At 38.5% G+C, this 21,377-nt stretch overlaps 1 protein-coding gene across 12 annotated transcripts in view; it reads left to right on the forward strand.

Annotated features, from left to right (window-relative positions):
- dysf (dysferlin, limb girdle muscular dystrophy 2B (autosomal recessive)) overlaps positions 1–5,254 on the forward strand; it is a 76,390-nt gene extending 71,136 nt beyond the window's left edge. For 7 of the 12 annotated variants that reach the window (XM_079605188.1, XM_079605185.1, XM_079605183.1 and 4 more), the window contains 4 exons: positions 775–947; positions 1,854–1,963; positions 2,111–2,258; positions 3,009–5,254. In XM_079605188.1, the coding sequence (XP_079461314.1) occupies positions 775–947; positions 1,854–1,963; positions 2,111–2,258; positions 3,009–3,062 (485 nt within the window). In that variant the 3' untranslated portion in view covers positions 3,063–5,254. The remainder of the gene's footprint in view (positions 1–774; positions 948–1,853; positions 1,964–2,110; positions 2,259–3,008) is intronic. The other 5 variants (XM_079605186.1, XM_079605191.1, XM_079605192.1 and 2 more) reach the window with 1 other exon arrangement.
- Positions 5,255–21,377: the final 16,123 nt, after the last annotated feature.

Consider the following 21,377-nt stretch of genomic DNA (forward strand, 5'->3'; position numbering starts at 1 on the left):
GCAAATTCAGCCGTGTTAACCTTGCACAGCACCACAAGGCTGTATTTCAAGCATATTTTTCATCCTTGACATGACAGATGAAAAACTTTTTGTGGGACTGGACCACACTGATAGTACCCTGTGTGTGGTTTATTGTCATTAACCTATACGTCTGTGTATATGGACATGAGTGCACAGGGAGATGGTTACCAAAACCTGAACCTCCTTAACCTGTGAGAGGTTACCCACCACATTGCTGTGAAGCGTGACCGTCAGCATAAATGCACTTAACAACCTTAACGCAAATACATCATTCAGACCACACGAGTCCTCTATAACATTTTTTGCTGCTAATGTTATTATTATCAGCTGAACCTAATTTCCATCATGTCAGCACAACTAGAAGAGAAATAAGTTATGACCTGACTCTTTAGAGACCTCTATAAAATACACTGATCTATGTACATTTGTAAAATAATTAGCATCTGACCACAATGTGAATACCTCAAAGTAAATTACAGACAGACTGCCAGCAGCAAAGTCTGAAGGACAAACACTTTTTCTGACTGATATTATTTGAAACGATTAGAAAAAAAATCAAATGCTTGCTAACTTTTGCTTCTGTACTGTTATTTTACATAGATGACATACATTTTCTTTTTTCCTCTTGTGTTAAATTCACAGACATTCTCTTTTCTTATATTTATTGTGCAGTCTTAGGTGAAGTCAACTGCTCTAGTGTATCATTGAACTTTAGGGTTGTGGCGCTTAATTTCTTGTCTCCCTCTTTCTAAGGCTCTTTGGAGATGGACCTGAACCATATGCGGAGTCCAGCAAAGTCTCCAGAGAAGTGTGGCCTTGACATGCTCTCTCAGTCCCAGGACAGACTGGTGTCTTTGTTTGAGCAGAAGACAATGAAAGGCTGGTGGCCTTGCGTGTGTGACAGAGAAAACGAGAAGATACTTGCTGTAAGAGTTACACACAAAGCAGGGTTAATATTGTGCTGAGAAATTTTGTTACATACCAAAAAGAAAATGTCTGGTATCATATCAATTCAGCCCTATCACATCTATTTGAGCAGTTGTTGTATTTTTGACACAATACAACATACACTACACCTGGAAGAATAATTCAATCAGACTGTAATGCACTGATTAAAAGTATGAATACTTAAGTCATTTTCTTGTAAATACAGTAGAGGCCAAAGGTGATATCCGGAAGGGATATTTGTTTTAATAAGCCTACAAGTTCAGTTAATCCATCAAAATATTAACAAATATTTGAAAAACAAAACAAAAAAACAACAACATTATTTGTCAAAAAAATGCAAGCTACAGTTACAGGTTTTTATTTTACTATGCAACAAAAGAAAACACACACAAATTGAAAAGCAAAAAGCTCACTGGAAAAAAAGCATACACTGACTACAAAATTCAATTTCATGTTCATAATTTCTTTGTATGACAGCCTAAACAAAAATGATGTCCACACAATTTGGCATGTTTCATTACGTTATCACAAATAAAACAATTGATTCAAACACAACTATGCGTTATGCTTACAAAACCTTTAACTCATTTTTAACAGCATTCAAATAAAGGGTGAAAATGGCAATTTTCCTAAGCCGGACATCCCTTATGGACACTATTATATGTTATTTATTTATAGCGTAATACACATTTATAGTTTGCTTAGCTTAGTCGATTTTTTTATTTTGGTTCAATATTTTGATATAAGATTATTACATATTAAATATGAAATACTTTAAATTTTATATAGTAACATTTAAATATTAATATTAAATATTTAAAAATATTATAGTATTCTCTCTCTCTCTCTCTCTCTCTCTCTCTCTCTCTGTCTCTGTCATTCAGGGAAAGTTGGAAATGTCACTGGAAATCGTCTCGGAGCAGGAGCAGGATGAGAGGCCTGCTGGACACGGTAGAGATGAGCCCAACATGAATCCTCATCTAGAAGAGCCACAGTAAGTCAAGCAGTCATTCCTCTTACCAAATAACAACGAGAAAAAAAACTGCTTTCAGTATTAGCACTTTTATTGGTCCTCATCTCAAGGTGGGAATTATAGAATGAAATATAAGGTTGCTAATATAGTGTCTGTATCTCTCTCCAGGCGTCCTGAGACCTCATTCTTTTGGTTCTCGTCCCCATATAAGACGTTTAGGTTCATTGTGTGGAGGAGGTTTAAGTGGCTTATTCTGGGCTTCTTTATACTCTTTTTCATTATTCTCTTCCTTGGAGTCTTTCTCTACGCCTTCCCTGTAAGTATCTCTGTGTGTGTGTGTGTACAAGCTCATGGTAGTAATTGTGTCAATGAATGAAGAGGATTAAAGTGAAAATGGGGGTTTCTGTGACCATGAAATGTTTGATCAGAGATGTGTGTCTCTGATCGTAGTTCAGGAATGTGGCATGTGTTATTCAGTATTGCAGACACACGGAGTCTTGCACATTGAAGACATTTCCTACAGTTCTGTGTAATATATTACTCCATGTACTGTCATTAAATTAAAAAAAAAATGTGTACTGAAGTATATAATTAATACATTTATTCAACAAGGTGCATTACATTGATCAAACGTGACAGTAAAGAAATGTATAATGTAACAAAAGATTTCTATTTAAAATAAACTGCTCTTTTGAACTATTTAAATATTTCTGGAAAAAAATCAAATGCAGTTTGTACAAAAGAATTAAGCAGCACAACTGTTTTTTTCGAAATTGATAATGAAATGCTATGTACTTGAGCACCATATTATAATGATCATACAACACTGAAGACTGGAGTAATTTCACTGTATGTTTGATCAAATAAATGCAGCCTTGGTGAGCACAAGATACTTCTTTCAAAACATTCAAAAAAATCCCCCAAAACACTCTGAAACTTTCCAATTGTAGTGTATATTATATTAAGAGATTTCATTTAATTCTGTATAACGTTAATGAAATGCATACATGTAAATATACCCATGTCAGAATTTAGTATTTTTAAATATTATTATCATTTTTTACAGAACTATGCTGCTATGAAGATGGTTGGACCCTTCAGTGGAAAGGGACCACAGTAAGACTGTTGTGAGAAAGAGGACATAGACCCTCACGTTCAAAACCAACCTCACCAAAAATCCATCAAAATCCACAACTCAATCCTGCTGGAGAGATCTGGCTTTCTCGTGCACATGTGCAAGCTGAAGACAGGCCGAGATTATTTGAAGTCTTCAAATAATGAAGTCTGTGTGTGTGTGTGCCTTCATGTGTTTGTTAGCCTGTTCTAGTCCTATATGCATGAAAGTTGCATAACGTCTGTGTGTGTGTTTGTACATGTATTACACATCAAGCTCTCTGACCCGGTCCTGAACTCTCTCAGTATTCTCTTTAACTCCCACTTACACTTTCATCTCCCTGCCTTTTTAATCCTTTTTCATGTCTCCTGTAAAACAGGGTTCTTTCTTCACAGCCAGATGCTTCTTTCTTCTTCCTTCACGCAGAGAGAGGGAGACAGAGCCGCGTCGCACCACCATCCATTCGTTCCTCTCCTTTCCTTCCTTTAGGTTCTACCGTGATTTGTACAGTTGGGCTGTAAGGTCCAAGGCAGGCTGGTTATTAGCTGAGCCCCCGCTGTCAGCAAGCCCACCTCTCTGATTACTATCAAACTCTGTTATTTGGCTTTAGCGAAATCCCTACTAAATGGATTCGAGGTCAACTGTGGGTTCGCATCATGTGTGTGAATGTATGTACGTGTGTGGAATGTGGGCTGCGAACGAGAACAAGAGAAAAAAAAGACTTGTTTATTTGTGTAAATGTTACGCTCGCGCCCGGTGCCTTTGTGCCTTTTTGCTTTTTACTCTGTTAAGTATGAAAATGAACAGACGCATCTGGAAGAAGTTGCCAGACATCTAAACATGCCTGTGAACGAGCTGTTACATGACAAAATACACAAATTGTTTGTTTTCTCTCCATGACCAGGTCATGAGCTCCTCTTCTACTTAGTTTAGTGAAGTCACAGTCAGTTTGTGAAACTGGAATCTCAAAACTGTGGGCATCTGTTGTCAACTTTGTGCGTTCTCACATTACATTTATCTGATGGCAAGAATCATACTATCTCCTCTATGAACAGGAAATGTCCGGAGATCTGGGTTAATCTGACATAATCTAGGATTTCCAGAAATGTTTACATTTTATTCTTAAAAAAAGTTGGGTAAATGTAAAGAAGAAAGGATTTGATGTTTCCATAAACGTCACTGATTTGACAGTAAAGAGAATGCATTCCTGTCCTATTCCTAGAAAGTACAAAAAGAGTGATTTCAAGTTATAATTTTTTTCTGTTTATAACTATTTTATGCACATCACAACCAAAAATCCTTGCATTGAAGCAAACACACTCTCTTGCCAAATCACTGTACAGTATATAGCTGAATAACTGGATTTATGCAAACACAAATCCTCTCTGGTAATGCTGAGCATCTATGAAAAGTTGTCATTCATATACAAGTTTCACGAGAAGTCTCTTAATTATAACAATCAAGATGGATATTTCTGTTATTGAATTTAAGAATTATATTTTGCCGTTTTACTGTAATGATGCATGCCGCCTAATTGCCTTAAAGCTTCTGCTATCATGAATTCACTGGGTTAAATCGACTGTATTTGTATCTCCTCATGAGCACTGTGTAATATGCTATGGTCAAATATATACCTATATATATTCTATTCTGTATATTTTGATCTTTTCTGATTGAGCCATTTTGAGTCATATGTAACTGAAGTCTATTCTAAAGAACCGTGTTGCTTTGATTAGATTTTTTTTCTCAGACCACCTTATGTGAAGATTTAACCTTTTAAAGCCAAACCACAACAGACTGGTCAGGGTGTTTGACTTGAGAGCAAATTAGAAGCACTCCAGTGCCTAGCCAGGGATTCATGGAGCCAACGGCAACTGACTCTTGCATTTCTACCAGCTGTTCGGTAAAGTGAGTGATTAAAAAAGTTATGCAGCACATATTTTGATACAATAATACAGTGTTCTGGGTTCGCTTTTCTTGTAGGGTGCTCTTACATGTGTTTTGTTAACTCATAACAGTGCAGGGAGGAAATTATAAATGTTATAACATTGTAAATCTGGTGAGTACACTGGTTTGAAGGAGCACTGTGTCGCTCTCGTATTCTTTCACTCATTGTAACTAGGTTACACCATATAGAGAAATAGCCATATTATAGTATCCAGTGCAAGTTTTAACAGAGTGGTGGATTTGGCACCACATCCTCACTGTACACTGTAAAAAATGTGGCTGCGATTAGTTAAAATTTGTTGAGATAACTTAAATATCCAACTTAACCAAACTAAACTTAAGTTAACTAAACTTAATATTTTAAGTCAAGCTTGAACACATACTTTTTAAAGTTGAAACAATGTTGGATTTTAAGTTGTGCTAAATAATCGCAGCAAATTTTTTTACAGTGTAGCTCTGCGTAATGCTCCATCTGAATGGGACCAGAGACACAAGTTCATGTGTATATGTGTGAAAATATTTGTATCTACATGAATATAATTATATATGCACACAACCATTCAAAAGTTTGTAGTCATTATGATGTTTTTAATGAAATTAATACATTAATCGGCAAGGGCACTAAAGCAGTAAATACTAAATTTGTTTAAAAAAAGGTTCAAAAGAACACAATTTATTTTCATCATAGATTCCTGAAATAAAATAACCATTTCCACAAAAATAATAAGCAGTATACAACTGTTTTCAACATTGATAATAATAATACATGTTTCTTGAGCACAAAACCAACATATTCAAATGATCTCTGAAGGGTCATGTTACACTGAAGACTGGAGTAATGGCTGCAAAACATTCAGCAACTTATATACTGTATAAGACAAATTCCAATCGGAAGTGAGCATCCCTATGAATCACGAGGATTCGCCACCCTGGGTCACATGACCATAAACGATAAAAATACTTGAAGTAAGCATCACACGTATCTTTCACTAACTGACTTGAGGAAGGGCATATTCAGTTGTTCACTCTCGATTGGAACACCTCTTCAAATGACATCCCCTTTTCCCGAAGTGCCCTTCAAAGACGCAACATTGCTGTTTATAATTTTCTCTCCATGAACAGGTCATGAGCTCCTCTTCTACTTAGTTTAGTGAAGTCACAGACAGTTAGTGAAGCTGGAATCTCAAAACTGTGTTCCACAAGGGGCATCTGTTGTCAACTTTGTGTGTTCTCACATTACATTTAAGACTTGTTTGGAACGCCCCTAGTACAAATGGCATCCCCTTTCCCGAAGTGCCCTTCAAGGGCGCAACTATGGCTGCGTTCCAGTCCACTTTTAGACACGCACTTGCGAATGAAACTCTAGATGGCGCAGGCTGATAGGTCCTTAAGTCATTTGGTAGCGATCGAATCATCATCTTCACAGCGCAGCCGATTAGTTGTTGTTGCATCAGTGGCCAATGAGCTGCGGCTCAACATTCAGACAAATACCGGTAGTGTTGCTGTTAGCAGACTTCAGCACGCTTTCAGAAACCCTCCACTTCCCTAGCTCCACCTGTATAGATCTGCTACGAGGGTTATTCATGTATATTACATGTGCAACAGCAGCAGCTTGTATTACATGCTCACAGCAATGTCTGTGAATGTGTTAGCAGTAGCAAGTCTCTGTACTTGCTCTGCAGCAGCAGCATAACAGATCTATTCCGCAAAGACCAAATACATAAACATTGCCATATCCATTGCCATTACCATGCTAGTAGTCCCTAAGAGAGTTGTCATGACAGAACTAAAAGTAATCAGAAAATCAGGTCAGTGCACATTATTGGCAGACTAGTATTCAAAGTAGTAATTCGGCAAACATATAAAAAAAAATTCCATGTCAGTTTCTGACTTTATACATGCTTATTTATTTGTTGCATTTAATGTAGGAATTTAGGATTAAATCCAGCTCGAGGAGAGCTTTATTAATGTAAAAGTTGATATTCAGTTGCTTAAAAACGTGCTCATTGACACTTTATAAATACGAACAAGAGAAGGACATATTTTTGTTTCTATAGGAGAAAAAAGCAATATCCCCATGGACCAAATCAACTCAATTTTGCTCAGGCATTGAATTGTGCACCATCTTTCTGTAAAGGAAGTGACATCATAGTTATGTCAATCTTACAAGACAATTAACTCTTCTCTTAAACAGCAAAAAGAAGTGAATAACATTCTCTGTTCACCGACCTGTATGTGAACTTGTGAAGTCTGCAAAACGTTGACTGTAACTTTGTTTCAACGGTCTTCTAGTTTTCCTTAATTGCTGCTGCGTTTCTCCCTCTTTCTACACTTCACCCTGTGTAGATAACAGGCACGTGAATGTCAGGCTTGGTTTGGGTGTGTTATTTCAGCCTTGGTGAACTTCCTGTGCTCCCTGACCGCTGTCCACATTCTGCATGGGTGGGAGGCAGGAGCCAGACCCTTGTCACCACTTTTGGTCTCTCCTTTGTTTTGGGGAAATATCAGATGTCACCAGCTGAGGGGTTCCTATAAATTAGGCTCTGGATGCAGCTAGGAAATATGGAAATATTGCTTAAATTGACGCTGATATCCATAATACTTAATAACAGCATAGTTTAGAATAGGCCTTAGATACAGTCCTTTTCAAATGTGCAATGAAGTTTACTATGTTTGTGGGAAAGGCGTGACTTGTTCTCCACATGGAAAAGGATCATTGGGCTTAACAGAACTTATTTTTTAATGTTTCTTGAGTGAGAACATGGAAAAATTCAGACAATCAACATCAAAAAGCCTTTCCTATAAAACCACATCTGCATTGGCTGCTCTGATCTTGCCAAGATCGCCCCCAGCCACTATCTCACGTCCATAGACCAAATCCACGTAGACAGAATTAATGGATTAATAACCCCAGAACTATGGGAACATCATGGGTGCTGTAAGAAATGGATGATGTTGGACGTGGGTCCTCGATAATTAGCCATCTTTGGATTTGCATTTGTTGCATGTTTATTCTCTGCCTTTATGGCAGCTAACGACATAATAGTCTTGCTAAGTGGCCTCTTAAAGCGTTTTTTTTTTTTTTTTTGCAAGCATATACATATGTATTATCTCATTTTACACTTAATTATCAACTGAATAAACAAGGTGGAATTTTGAACTGCGAAGTGGAAAAAGCTATATAATTTTACAAGCTGAGCAATCACTAGATTTTTGATGTGTTGAGTCACCTTTGTTTCTCTTGCCCTTGTTTTGACAATGCCTGAGCTTTAGCATGTTTGCTCTCTCTAAATAGTGAAATAATTCACTTTAAAAAAATAAAGAAATATTTTCGAGACATTACTCAATCATCAAACATTATTTAATTAGTAATCATATACATAAAGTGTGGTTCTACATTTTTGTAAATGTGCAAAGACACTCAACCATAGCCTACATTATTAATGTCTTGACAGCACCTTTAAACCTTTAGAGACATATAAACCTTAGAAAAGTCTTGTAGGTTCCAAGAATATTACATTTATGAAATTAATAGGTTGTTTAATTAATTAATCAAGATTAATGATCAAATGTATGTTACCCATTTTCATATAATGGGTACATTCACAAAATTCCTGCTTAAAATTGTCATGCATGCATGTCCTGATTTTGCCAAATTAGACACGTTCCTGGGTCAATATATTTTGTCAGAGGGACAAAACATCAGATTTTATACCTGAAATCAGAGGGAAATTATAGGTGAAGGACACTGATGTAGAAGCACCTAACCCTGGTTGTAAGCCTAGTTGACATAAACTGTAAACTTGTCCCTCAAATCTGATTGGTCTGATTGAAAGACATTGATCCAGCAACATGTTGCACTTGGTGAAATCAGGTTCTGCGTACAGGCTCATAAATTCAATGAAAAGAGTAATAATAATATAATGTAACTTTACAAATACCATTGTAATCAAAATTATTCAACCCCAATTGCAAATCAGGTTTATTGGCAAAATGTACAGACTTTCAGTGGTTTGCAATGAACAAATTGAACAAAAGAAATTAAAATAGCTAAACACAACAAATGTTCAAGTGGTTTCCCCAAAAACAGCTGAAAATGCAACTTTTAATGACTTCTGCAGCCTTAAAATTATTCAGCCCCCTGAATAGAATCCTTTACAACAGCACAAATCTGCATGTTAGGAATATGGCTAAGTCAAAAGACTGTCCAAAAAGTTAAGAGAAGATACCACTGCCCTCCCTGGTGGCAACAGGCATAGAAAGGCATGCCAGACTTCCAAGACGTACACCATTACTGTCCTAAAAGCACAAGAAAATGTGGCTTCAATTTGCTCAAAATAATATAAATAAGCCACAGAAGTTTTGGGATTCTGTTCTGTGGAGCGATGAAACTGGAACTTTTCGGCCCTATGGATCAGCGGTATGTCTGGAGGAAGAGGAATGAAGTGTTTGTTGAAACACTTTGCCTACAGTTAAGCATGGTGGTGGCTCGTGATGCTCTGGGGCTGCTTTGCATCCTCTGCCACTGGAAACCTGTAGCGTGTGGAAAGCAAGATGGATTCATTGAAGTATCAGGAAATTCTAGGAGAAAACGTCATGCCGCCAGTGAGGAAGCTGAAGCTTGGGCGTCATTGGACCTTCCAACAGGACATTGATCCCAAGCATACCTCAAATTCCACCAAGGCTTGGTTTCAGAAGAAGTCCTGGAAGATTCTACAGTGGCCATCAGTCACCTGGCTTGAACCCCAGACAATCCCTGGTGGGATTTATAGAAGGCGGTTGCAGCACGCAAAACCAAATAATGACAGAACTGGAGGCCATTGCTCATGGGGAATGGGCCAAGATTCCTCAGAAACACGCCTGTTGTCTTGTTATACATCTCTGCAACAGGTCAGAGCAGCAAAAGTGTGTTCTACTACAGTTTTTCCCAATTGCTAAAACACAAAAAGTGAATGCCCAGATCAAAGCGTCAAAACCGTACCGTTTGCATGCATGTCTTACACACAGGCACCAAATGAATAAACACATTGTAGGCATTGCACTGCAAACAATTGTGCAACACACGGTGCAAAACACTACACACAGAGTGTTGTATGTTACACACGGTTGAAAATGAGGAAACACTTTGCATACAGCACATCCATTCAATAATAAAAACACATGCGACAATAGCAACACCCCCGCACACACAGTAAAACACTTAACCGGTAATTGAACACCAATCAGTCACAGCTGTAGCACTCAGGTATAGAACTCAGGTATGCGCACCTGTCGTGATACAATTGCGAATATAGAGGCCGAAGGACCAAGGGGAAGGAGAAGACGAGGAAGAGATGGGGGAAGAGGGAGAGGAGATCGAGGAAGAGATGGAGGAAGAGGGAGAGGAGAACGAGGAAGAGATGGGGGAAGAGGGAGAGGAGATGGAGGAAGAGATGGAGGAAGAGGGAGAGGAGAACGAGATGGGGGAAGAGGGAGAGGAGATCGAGGAAGAGACGTGGGAAGAGGGAGAGGAGAATGGCACCAACCTGAACGGGAACCAGGCAGACGCACAACTATCACTGACGACATCAGGGCCACTGTGGTGGACCATGTCATCAACCATGGCCTGACTATGAGGGAGGCCGGGCAGAGGGTCCGGCCCATCCTCAGCCGCTTCACGGTAGTCAGCATCATTCGGACATACCGACAAGAAAACAGGTATGTCCTGAATTAACGCCAAAGGACTGCACAGTACCCACACAGCAAATTGTCTAGTGTTAGAGTACATTTTCCAGTGTTACTGTAATTTAATCAATCGTTCAATCTGGCAAAAACCAGACGTCGGGGCCGGAACATCATTGGCCAAAGGGCCATCGTGAACATCCCCGGGCAGCGCGGGGGCAACATGACCTTGTGTGCCGCCATTAGTGGTTAAGGGGTCCTCCATCACCATGCCACCCTAGGACCCTACAACACTGCACACCTACTGGCATTTCTCGATGCACTACATGATGTGGTCACACAGGACAGACCAGGGCAGCCCATGTTTGTTGTCATCTGGGATAATGTCAGTTTCCACCGGGCTGCTCTGGTCCGGGACTGGTTTGCCAACCACGACCATTTCATGGTGTTGCACCTGCCCCCTTATTCCCCGTTCCTAAATCCGATCGAGGAATTATTTTCGGCATGGCGGTGGAAGGTCTATGACCGCCTACCACATGTACGCGTGCCGCTCCTGCGAGCGATGGAGGAGGCATGTGGGGACATCGAGGTGGGGTCGATCCATGGGTGGATACGCCACACACAGAGATATTTTCCCCGTTGCCTGGCAAGGGAAGACATTGCCTGTGATGTGGACGAGGTGCTGTGGCCCGACCCTAATCGACGACGAGATCCCTGACATGGACCTGCAATAGAAACACCTACACCAGATGTTCAATACTTATAGTAGTTCTGCACCTGTACACTGAGTTTTGGTTGTGGAAATAAACACGGTTTACAGACTATAAATGTAGGCAGTGTCTTGAGTACAGTTGACCTGTGTGTTGTGTTTGCTTTGACTGTTTATATTGCATGTGCATGTGTGTTTCCTATCGATCCGAAGAGGGCCTTTTCAAGTTAAAGTGTTATGTTTTGATTGCAGAATGTTATTTTGCATTGGCAGTTAGATGTTGATCTCCAAGTGCTGTGTCAATAAATCTTGTGTGTTGAGTTTTGACACAATGAGCCAAATTTTTAATTTTGTGTGTAAGCAATTGAAAAAAACTGTAAGTACTAAAGATGCTTGCCATGTAGGGGCTAAACAATTTTGAGACTGCAGAAGTGATTAAAAGTTGCATGTTCAGTTGAATTTGGGGAAACCACTTGAAACAGTTGTTGTGTTGAGCTATTTCAATTACTTTTATTTTATTTGTTCATTGCAAACAGCTGAACATCTGTAAATTTGGCCAATAAACCTGATTTTGCAATGGGGGTAGATTTTATATTGATTACAACTGTATATAGGTTAGGGTTAGGGTTTGGATTTTTGTTTCTATGCATATGTAGATGCTTTTTACTTTATAAATATGCTTCAGATGCTGTCAGTATGTCCATATTGTACATTTCAGCATATCCATACGTGCAAATGTGCTTTAACAATATAAATACCTACTTCATTCTGTATTCTAGTTCTTCCCAGGTGGCCTTACTGTGCCCTCTCACCCTTGTACACTCATGGGAACCACAAAGGAGGTGGTTTTATGGAGCAGTATGCATAATTGTTTGCCCCGTTCCATGCATTCTGCAAGCAGCAGGGTGGTACACACATGTGATGCCCTACTGAGACGGGTCTGGCTCACAGCCTATCCTTGAGTTTGGACCATGACAATAAAAGCTCCTGCTACAGGTCTGCCTAGTTCTCATCCACAAAACCTCCAAACTGGCTATTAGCTCGACCTACCACAGTGCCTGACAGTAAGCGGCAGAGAACAGGATGAGAAAAAAGAAAGGGAGCAGAGGAGAAAACTGCTGGGAAAATCACATCTACAGTCACCGAAACGCAATCTGCGGAACGCGGGGGATGCTGATTATTAAGACATTAAATTAACCGTTTGTGGTTCCAAGATTATGAAGACGGAAGGAGCCGAGGGTGTTGAACGACAACAAGAAAGATGAGCTCAGATGAGTCCTTACAGGACCTTTAGTGATGGAAGACAAGTGTGTGGCTTGTGGCCACTCGTTGTTACTGGCTGTATTTCAGATGTAAAGGCATCAGTCTCACATTATGATGCCTGGGAACCAAACTCCACACAGACGGCCTCTTTCCTCTCATTGCAGCAGGAGGAAGCATTAAAGGTCAGCTAACAGGAAGTGAAAAATGCCCTTTTCTTTGAAGCTGTAATGTGGGAGTTTAAGCTCTTAGCTTTAAGCATGTAGCCCTTTGGGTCGTCTTCTCCAGCTAGAACAATGTGTTCCTTTGTTGTGGGAAATTGCATTGTCGTCCCCAGTGGTATTTGGTTTTACCACTTCATTTTACCCATGCTTAGATGTGCCCACAATTCTTTTGTTTCCAGCAAAACAGGGTGCTAAATAACATGTAGCATCAGTAGTGTATAATGTTCCCATTTACAATTACAGCTGAAAGCCCTCTATTACACTCACATTGATTTTATTTTAATTAGGGAAACATCTGAGCAGCTGACCAAACCTTCATAACACATTCTGGTGGTTTCCGATCAGCTGGGAGGGAGAAAGTATGTCATTTCCATGTTGTACTTCTACTGACAAATCATAAAAATGACCTCTAGTGTCGTCTAGTTTTAATCTACTACTTATGCAAAACCCATTATGAATGACATTCAGTTCTGTTCACAATTTTTCAGGACAGAAAAACGTAGGCTATGTTCACACTTCAGACAAAAGTGGCCCAAATCCGTGCTCATATGCGACTCCGATCTGATTGTGTGAACACCATAAACCACATGGAATTTGATCTTTTCGATTCTGCACATATGATATGTGGTCCTAAATCCGATACAGGTCAGCGACCTCAGCCTGAACAATCATATTGGAGTTGATGTGACACTTACGTCCCTCTAGATAGACATTCGCCACAAATCTGTGCTGATGAACATCACTCCAAAGATTATATATCCCGGCAGTTCTTTGAATATGGAAGGCAGCAGCGAAGTTAATCGAGGGACGGGAGCTGTTAAACTCATAAGTATTACGGTGACGCCGTTGCTCTCTTACTCTTCATCCTTGTCTGCGTCCTCCTTATTGCCTGCGCACAAATTCACTGGCTTCTGTGGCACATCACCTTATAAAAGAACACATTAATGATGACTTCAGTAACCTCTGTGTTTACTTCCAGATGACAGCGTGCTGCGTGCCTTTTTTGTTATCGTTCCTTTGCGCATACGGTCAGTTCAGGATCGTAACCAGTTCACACTTAAATCTGATATTGTCCACATTTAAAAGATAATGTGACCAGCCAAAAAAAAAAAAATCTGATCTGATCTGATCTGAGCAATAAATCAGAATTGAGCTTTTATGGGATAGTTTACCCAAAAATTAAAATTCTGTCATCATTTACTCACCCTCAATTTGTTCCAAACCTGTATGTGTTTCTTTTTTAGAACATAAAGACCGCCAGTTTGAAGAATGTTGGTAACCAGACTTGACTGCAGCCATTGACTTCCATAGTATTTTTTTTCCTATATGGACATCAATGGCTACCGTCAATTGCAGGTTACCAACATTCTTCAAAAATATCTTCCTTTGTGTTCAACAGAAGAAAGAAACTCGTTTGGAACAACTTGAGGGTGATTAAATGATGACCAAATTGTAATTTTTGGCTGAACTATCCAAAAAATACCTTTAAAGGTGACCTATGCAGGTTTTTTACCTTAACTGAACAGCTTCGGAGTCATTGGAATGGTTATATTACTTTTTTCGGGTTGAATGGTTGTCGTCTCGCACCCCCTATCGCCTGTGAGTGGAATAACCATTGGAAAAACCACCCCTGCAACTTTGGGCCGGCGGGCCACAGCGTCAGGAAGTATCGGGTGATATCAGGTCTCACGATGTAACGAATTGCTTTACGGCAAAAAAAATCTGCTAAAATTATGTAATTATTGCGCTCCCTCACGCTGTTCGAACCCGAATAGAGAAGACGTTTTAAAGAATGTCCTGTCTGCTTTGATATCGTTGATCTATTAGCCTCTGGTATCTGAGAGTCGACAACAAGTTTTTCGACAGTGTTGTCAATTATCTATTCCGAAGCTGTAGGGGGAGCTCTTTAGAGAAACCTGTGAGCAAAAAGCAAGAATACAGCGAAGAAATTCCCGAAAATGCATAGCTCTGCTTTAAGGCTTGCAGTGTGAACATAGCCTTAAAGTATCTTGACAGAGTTTAGAGTTTGGCACAATCCTGAATCTGTGCAACCAGAGTAATTTGATTCACAAACAAAATACTGTTTTGAGCCAGATCTTTTAAGTTAATCAGAAACCTACAGCGCAACCAGTGTAGTCTGATTGAAAGAATGACTTGAAGAAGTCGTTTTTTGTTAGTGAATCAAACACGGGCGGCTTTAAAGGCAGTACAATTATTTGACTACAAATCATTATTTGAGTACAATTATGCCGTCTCTGGAAAAAGTCCTTTTGGAAAATGTTTTTAAATTAAATTATTATTGAAATTATATCATCATCATTTGGCAATATGAAATTGTATTTTCCCCCCAAATATTTTAGTAATGTTTAAAAAAAAAGATCTATTGCTTAGAAGCACTAAAATAGTTAATATAACAATTAAGGGGCCACCATTATCAATAAGAGGAATCAGAACCAGAAGCCGAAAAATTACATTTTTGACTAATCCCGTTCGTAATGATGACTTGTGTCTACACGTTGGTACCTGTTTTTATTAATATACCATTGGCTTTCTTCATGACCTAAAGATTGGTCACCATGACGTTTCCAAATCTACCACACTATGATCTGAGAAGCTTTCCTAAACCAAAGACAAAAGACTATGGCATGAGTGGTGTTTAACTAGCAATTTTTGCAATCAGTTCTGGACAGGACATTTTCATCATTCCATTTTTTACTGATGTAAAACAAGGAAAATTATACAGTGTGGCGAAGGCGAACTATTTTTTCAAGTAATAACGTGGTTAACATCTTTATTACCATTCAGAGAAATACTGGAATCTGCTGGAATGCTGTCCGGTCTGAAAATGTGGCTTGGAAAAGTTTGTGAGCCATGTTAATTTCACTTTTTATTTTTCTAATCAATTTATTACAGTTTCTGTGACTTTTTCTTCTAGCATGCTGCCTCCAAAAAGAGATGACCTATGAACTTTATGAATCATAGCATCGCAAAACACTTTAATAGATCAAATGACTGGCAACTCACATTACTTTGTGATATAATATCCTGTTGCTGTTTGATGTTCTTTTTTTGTTTCACATTTGTTTCCAGTTCTGCAGAATGCAGTTCCCTCCAAATTTCCTCAACCTTTCAGTCACCTCTATAAAACCGAAGGGGAATGGTATCGGGAAAAAAATGTCAAAAACAATATTTCTGTTTTTTTATAGTGGTGATTATTATGTTTCATAAAATAAATTAATTTAGGATTTGTGTGTTGCATCTGCCAACCAGTGAACCCCTCATTTTAGAGGGGGAAAATCCTTTGGTATTCTTCCCTGTTCAGAATCATTAGGCCCTGGTATGTGGAGCTTGTAAAGTTAACATTTTCTGACTTTCAAAGAATACTTTCAAGACGTGGTATGATCAAAAACAAGGTATTGATTCCATAATGGGAGCAAAATCTGTCACTTCTTTCGAAACAGTTAGTGTTTGACCTGTAAAGAATTCCTTTGAATCCCGAGCAAAGGAATTCGCCTTGAGCCAGTGCTTCCATAATGAAAAAGACTAACACCTTACGTGTCAGAGGTTATTAATCATAACCAGGAGTACGTTTTTTTTCTTCCTGGCTTCAAACATCAAAAGTATGAGTTGTAGGAGCGTTGAGCTCAGAAGGAGAGTGTCTGCTAATCGTAGCTCTTTGCTCTATGTAGAACTAAAAAAAATCCCAAATCTACAGCGCACATGTCCTCGATTCTACCAAGCACAATCAAACAGTGTCTTTAGAATGAAATTAAATTCCATTAAAACCATAATGGGATTACACTTGTTTGCAGTAGAAGTGAGAGACACCCCTCACTGTAATTATCATGTCCGTACTTGCACAATACTGTACTGTCCAAATGATTTTTTCTTGTATGTCTTGCTCCATGTTGCACCAGATGTTTATCTCTTTATTTATTTACTTTTTGTGCAAACATTTCAGCATCTTGATAGTAACGATTCACATTGCAGTTTATCAGCCAAGCATTTTAGATTAACTCCGGGTTGTAGCTTTATCCAATAGACCCTACACATTTTATAAAATGCTAAACCAGATGGAATTTGTGTAGTGCTGGTCCCCCAAAACTGCACCAGAGCTCCATTGTGTTTCTGCGTGGTTTTATTGCACAACCATCATATATTAATACTGTTTTACAGTGAGTGTTTCCAAATTATAATTATTGAATGAAAGCAATGTGTGAGCTGCGCCATACAGACTTAGGCCTTATAAAGCACCCTGTAATTGCTCTTGTCAATTACACTCATAAAAAAAGCTTAGTAGCCATATTTTGCGTGCCAACTGTACCTTACAGACATGAGCGTATTTTGTAGCAGAAGCTATTTCATTAATCCTAGCCACATGAGCACATAATAAAAATAAAATCCCACATAAAAATCAAAACTGTTTTTTGTCTGTCAAAACAGGTAAAGCTAGCAATTTTGGAACCAATTACAAATATGTTTGTTCATTAGAAGAACAAAGAATTGGAAAGGGAATCATAGCAAATTGAATAATTCCATGTTCCATTGTGAACCTTTAGGGAAGAAAAATGGCAATTCAGTTGCCAAATGCTGGGATCATTTCAATAGCCTGATAAATGTAAAACAACATAGAACAAAAATGTTATTTCAAATATATTTCATTCATTTGTTTATTTTAGTACAACCAGTGACAAAACCCATGATTTGTATCTTTAACTACACAATTGGTTCATGACAAAATTAATAAATTACAGTTCAGTTAGATTAATTGGGAAACTGCTTCAACTGATTCATAAAAAAACTGTAGAAAAATGTAAAAGCTACTGGTAGTTTTCTGCCAGGATGAACATTTCCCTTAACTCTAATGCAATGCATAACTCAAAATGTGGGCAAAACACGTGTGAAAAATAAATATGGAAATTTCCTTCATATGGAAATTTGCAGCATTTGTGATTCACAAAAAAATCCATGGCTTTTCATAATCATAATTCAGCAGTCTATATATTTTTGATTCACTAAAAAGTATCAGCTCTTAGGCTACAAGACTTTTGCTTGGATATCTGTCATTACTTATCACGTTGTATGTTTTTGACTCACTAAAAAGTAGCGACTCATAAGAGTAATTAACTCTGGAATCAGGCACCACTGGCGGCACTATAAGTTTTTTTATTTAGTAAAAATGACTGCATCATTAGCTCGGAAATCAGATTTTTCTGGCTGCGCTGTCTGTTTCACGCTGAATATTAATGCCAAGAACACTTTCCGTTCGCACTATAGCACGAATGGAGCATGAAGAATGCGCGCAGGAGAACATTTAACGGACCGAACGTCATTAAAAAAATACGGTTGTTATTTTATTTTTTTACGGAACCGCGGTTTTGAACAAGTACTAGTTTCTCGGTTTCCAATCCTACTCGCAACTCTCCCGGGGCTGGTGTTACGCACACAAACCACAGTTCAACGCTGTCTTGTCCCCCTCAATCTAAAACAAAGCCCATCATCCTCCAGCAATGCTGATCCCACCATCTCGAACAGCGTACTAGTCTTAACATTCTGTTTTCAAGAATCTGTGTGGTTACAATGACGCCATGGGCTATTGAAATGGAAAAATTTGCAAGAATTCTTTATGACAACAGCTTCTCTTTTACCGCATGTTAAAACATGAGGGATGGGAAAGAGAGGGTGAGATGAACCTTTAGTGCCAAACATAAAATAACTGACAAGCTTTTCACAAAGAATTGAATCCAGAAAGGAAGAGAATCAACTCCCAGTCCTGGTCCCAGTGCAGGGGTTTGAAAACAGCTCCCAAGAGCACTAGAAAAATCTATTTGCTGTCTCACTCTGCCTTTCTAAAGCCATGATTCTGGCACCAGTTGGTTGCAAAGCAGGCCTAATGGCCACTCGCCTCCTCTGATTTTCCATAAGTCGTTCCCAAAAGGCCACAAAACATTTCATTGCATGCTGGGCTAAAAACGTTAGAAGTCGAGGTACTGTGCAGAACAGGGTCCTTTACAGTCTGGCAGAGACCCAATAATCAACCCAGAGAAGCAATCAACATGGGTGCCAGGGTTAAGGTTCACAGTCGTGTTCATAGTCCCAGCAACTGCCCTCTCACAGGGTGGTACTCCTGGATTTCTGGAACGATTCACAAATAGCAATTTCTTAATAAGGTAGGCATTTATTAGAGTTCAGTGCTAAGCCACATTTTAGTTAATCTGTTACAGCTCTGTAAATGCTAAAACTTTTGGGTGTGGACTTTTTACAGTCGAGTCATAATATTCACATTATATGCTAGACATATAAAGATTAGCATGGTCATTACAAAGAATGAAAAAGGAAATATTTTTAGTTTTTACTGTATGTTTGATTTGGACCATGGCATGCATTTTCAATTGTTTTGTGTTTTAGCCTATAAATTATACAAATAATGAGAGGTCTTTTTGACATTGGTATTTGTATTATTTATGAACTATGCAGCATGTAAAGGGATAGATCAACCAAAAAGAAAAATTTGATCAACCAAAAAAGGAAACGCCTTCATGTCGTTCCAAACATGTATGTCTTTCTTCTGTAAATCACAAAGGAGACTTGTTAAGCATATCTCGATCCCTCTTTTGAATATAATGAAAGTGAATAAGAACTGGAGCTGTCAAGCAACACAAATGACAAAAAAAGCACAATCATAAAAGTAGTCGATATGATTCATGCAATACCTGATCTGAGAACAAATTTTTTTTTTGAGACAGGTCTTTGCAATGAATCAGATGCAAATGATTCATTCACAAATCAGACCTATTTGGTCCTCGAATTCAACTCAGTTATTTGACTCAATCCGTACGCAGCAGTTAACAGTTGATTATCAGTTAATAATGACTTTTTGGTCTGTTAATGATAAAAGGCTATCAAATGTGTGACATGAGTATTTTATGTATATCTCACAGCTTATAGCTCAGAAGACTTGAAATATAGTGTGGACCACTTTAGTGATTCTTTTATTGTGTGCTTGCGTCCTTTCTTGTAACTTGAAAGCTCTGGGCTCCATTCATATAATTGCATGTACCACCGAACCACACAACACATTTTTGGAGCAAGATGACTTCTCATGTTCAGTAGAACTGTTGCTTTAATTCAAAAAGTTTTCCATATCCATGATCGTCAGTGATCACATGATGAAAAAGTGTCCACATTTTGCAGAGAAATATAGAATATATATGAATGTACCACCACGAAAAGTGAGTGACAAGACAGACATCACTGTTAGCTTTTGGAAATGTCACAAGTTCAGGGCAACAGAACATTTGGCTAAGAAAATCATTATTTCAGACCATATTTCTCTTCACTTTAGTCTTACAGTATGTCTGGAACATGCCCTCGTCTTTTCAGCTATTTCACTATGGACCATTAGCACGATGAATGGAAAGCCAGCATAAACAAAACCAATCTTCAAAAAAAAACCACGTTCAATCAGGCCTGTTGAAACGCTCTCATGTTTGGCCAGGGCGCACTGAGTGGAAGAAGCAGAACTCCAGGGACTTTGCAGTAGCTGTTTGAATCAATTCTGAATGAATATTAACTTCAACTTTTGAGGCTTTAGAAGATATGCAGTAATTGTTTCCTAATATGTATGCACATTAGTAAAAGTAAATCGAGAAAGGTGTGAATTAATGGCACGATTTTAATGCGGATGTGCGTTACTTCAACTCTTCTAGACTTGTCTCTTTGCACTAACCTCAGTTTCATCCCTCCTGTCATTCTCTTCCTGTCTTAAGTTTTTAAAAAAAATGGTTCTTTGCAGGACCTCCCAGTCTTTCTCTCAATACTTTAGCTCCTGAGAAATTATGAAATATTAGAATGGCTGTAAATTTCTGGAATTAAACCTTAAGCTTGTCTGAACTCCAGCTTAGTAATAAATAAAACATTCATGTTTCAGGCCACAGAGACGTTTTCACATAAATGTCATCAGCGTAATAAAACTATTTCAGTTCTAACCTCAAATCAAATATGTGTGGCAGTAGAAAACATCTCCTTGTTTGATCTTTGAGATGTAGAGTATCTGATTTCTCAAAACAAAAAGTAATATATTGGGAACATAAAAAAAAAAATAATAAAAAAAAAAAAGTTAAAATAAGATTAAATTCATACAATGGCTATTAAAAATAATCATTTATTTGATAGAAACCAGCGCAGTTAGAAAAATACTTGAATTCATGTTCTCAGTAGCTGGAAATTCAAAGCACCCTGGTTGGAGGCCCTGCTATTAGCTTACGACCAAAACAAACAGCGGAGGGAAAAAAATCACCTTTGTAAAATTGTAAAGCGGAGACTGCCAAGTCGAACGTTTTTGCTGTTATCACAATAAATCACATGTGAAACTTGGACAAGAGAGCGCACATAAGCGCTGCCTTTGTTTTCTATTCCACTTAGAAAGGTCGTGTCTCAGGAGGAATATTAATGCTGAGATATTACTCAGTGTGTGTGTGTGTGTGTGTGTGTGTGTGTGTGTGTGTGTGTCTGAGCGTG

The sequence above is a fragment of the Phoxinus phoxinus genome (assembly GCF_949152265.1).
Source record: "Phoxinus phoxinus genome assembly, chromosome: 2".
NCBI classification, from domain to species: Eukaryota; Metazoa; Chordata; class Actinopteri; order Cypriniformes; family Leuciscidae; genus Phoxinus; species Phoxinus phoxinus.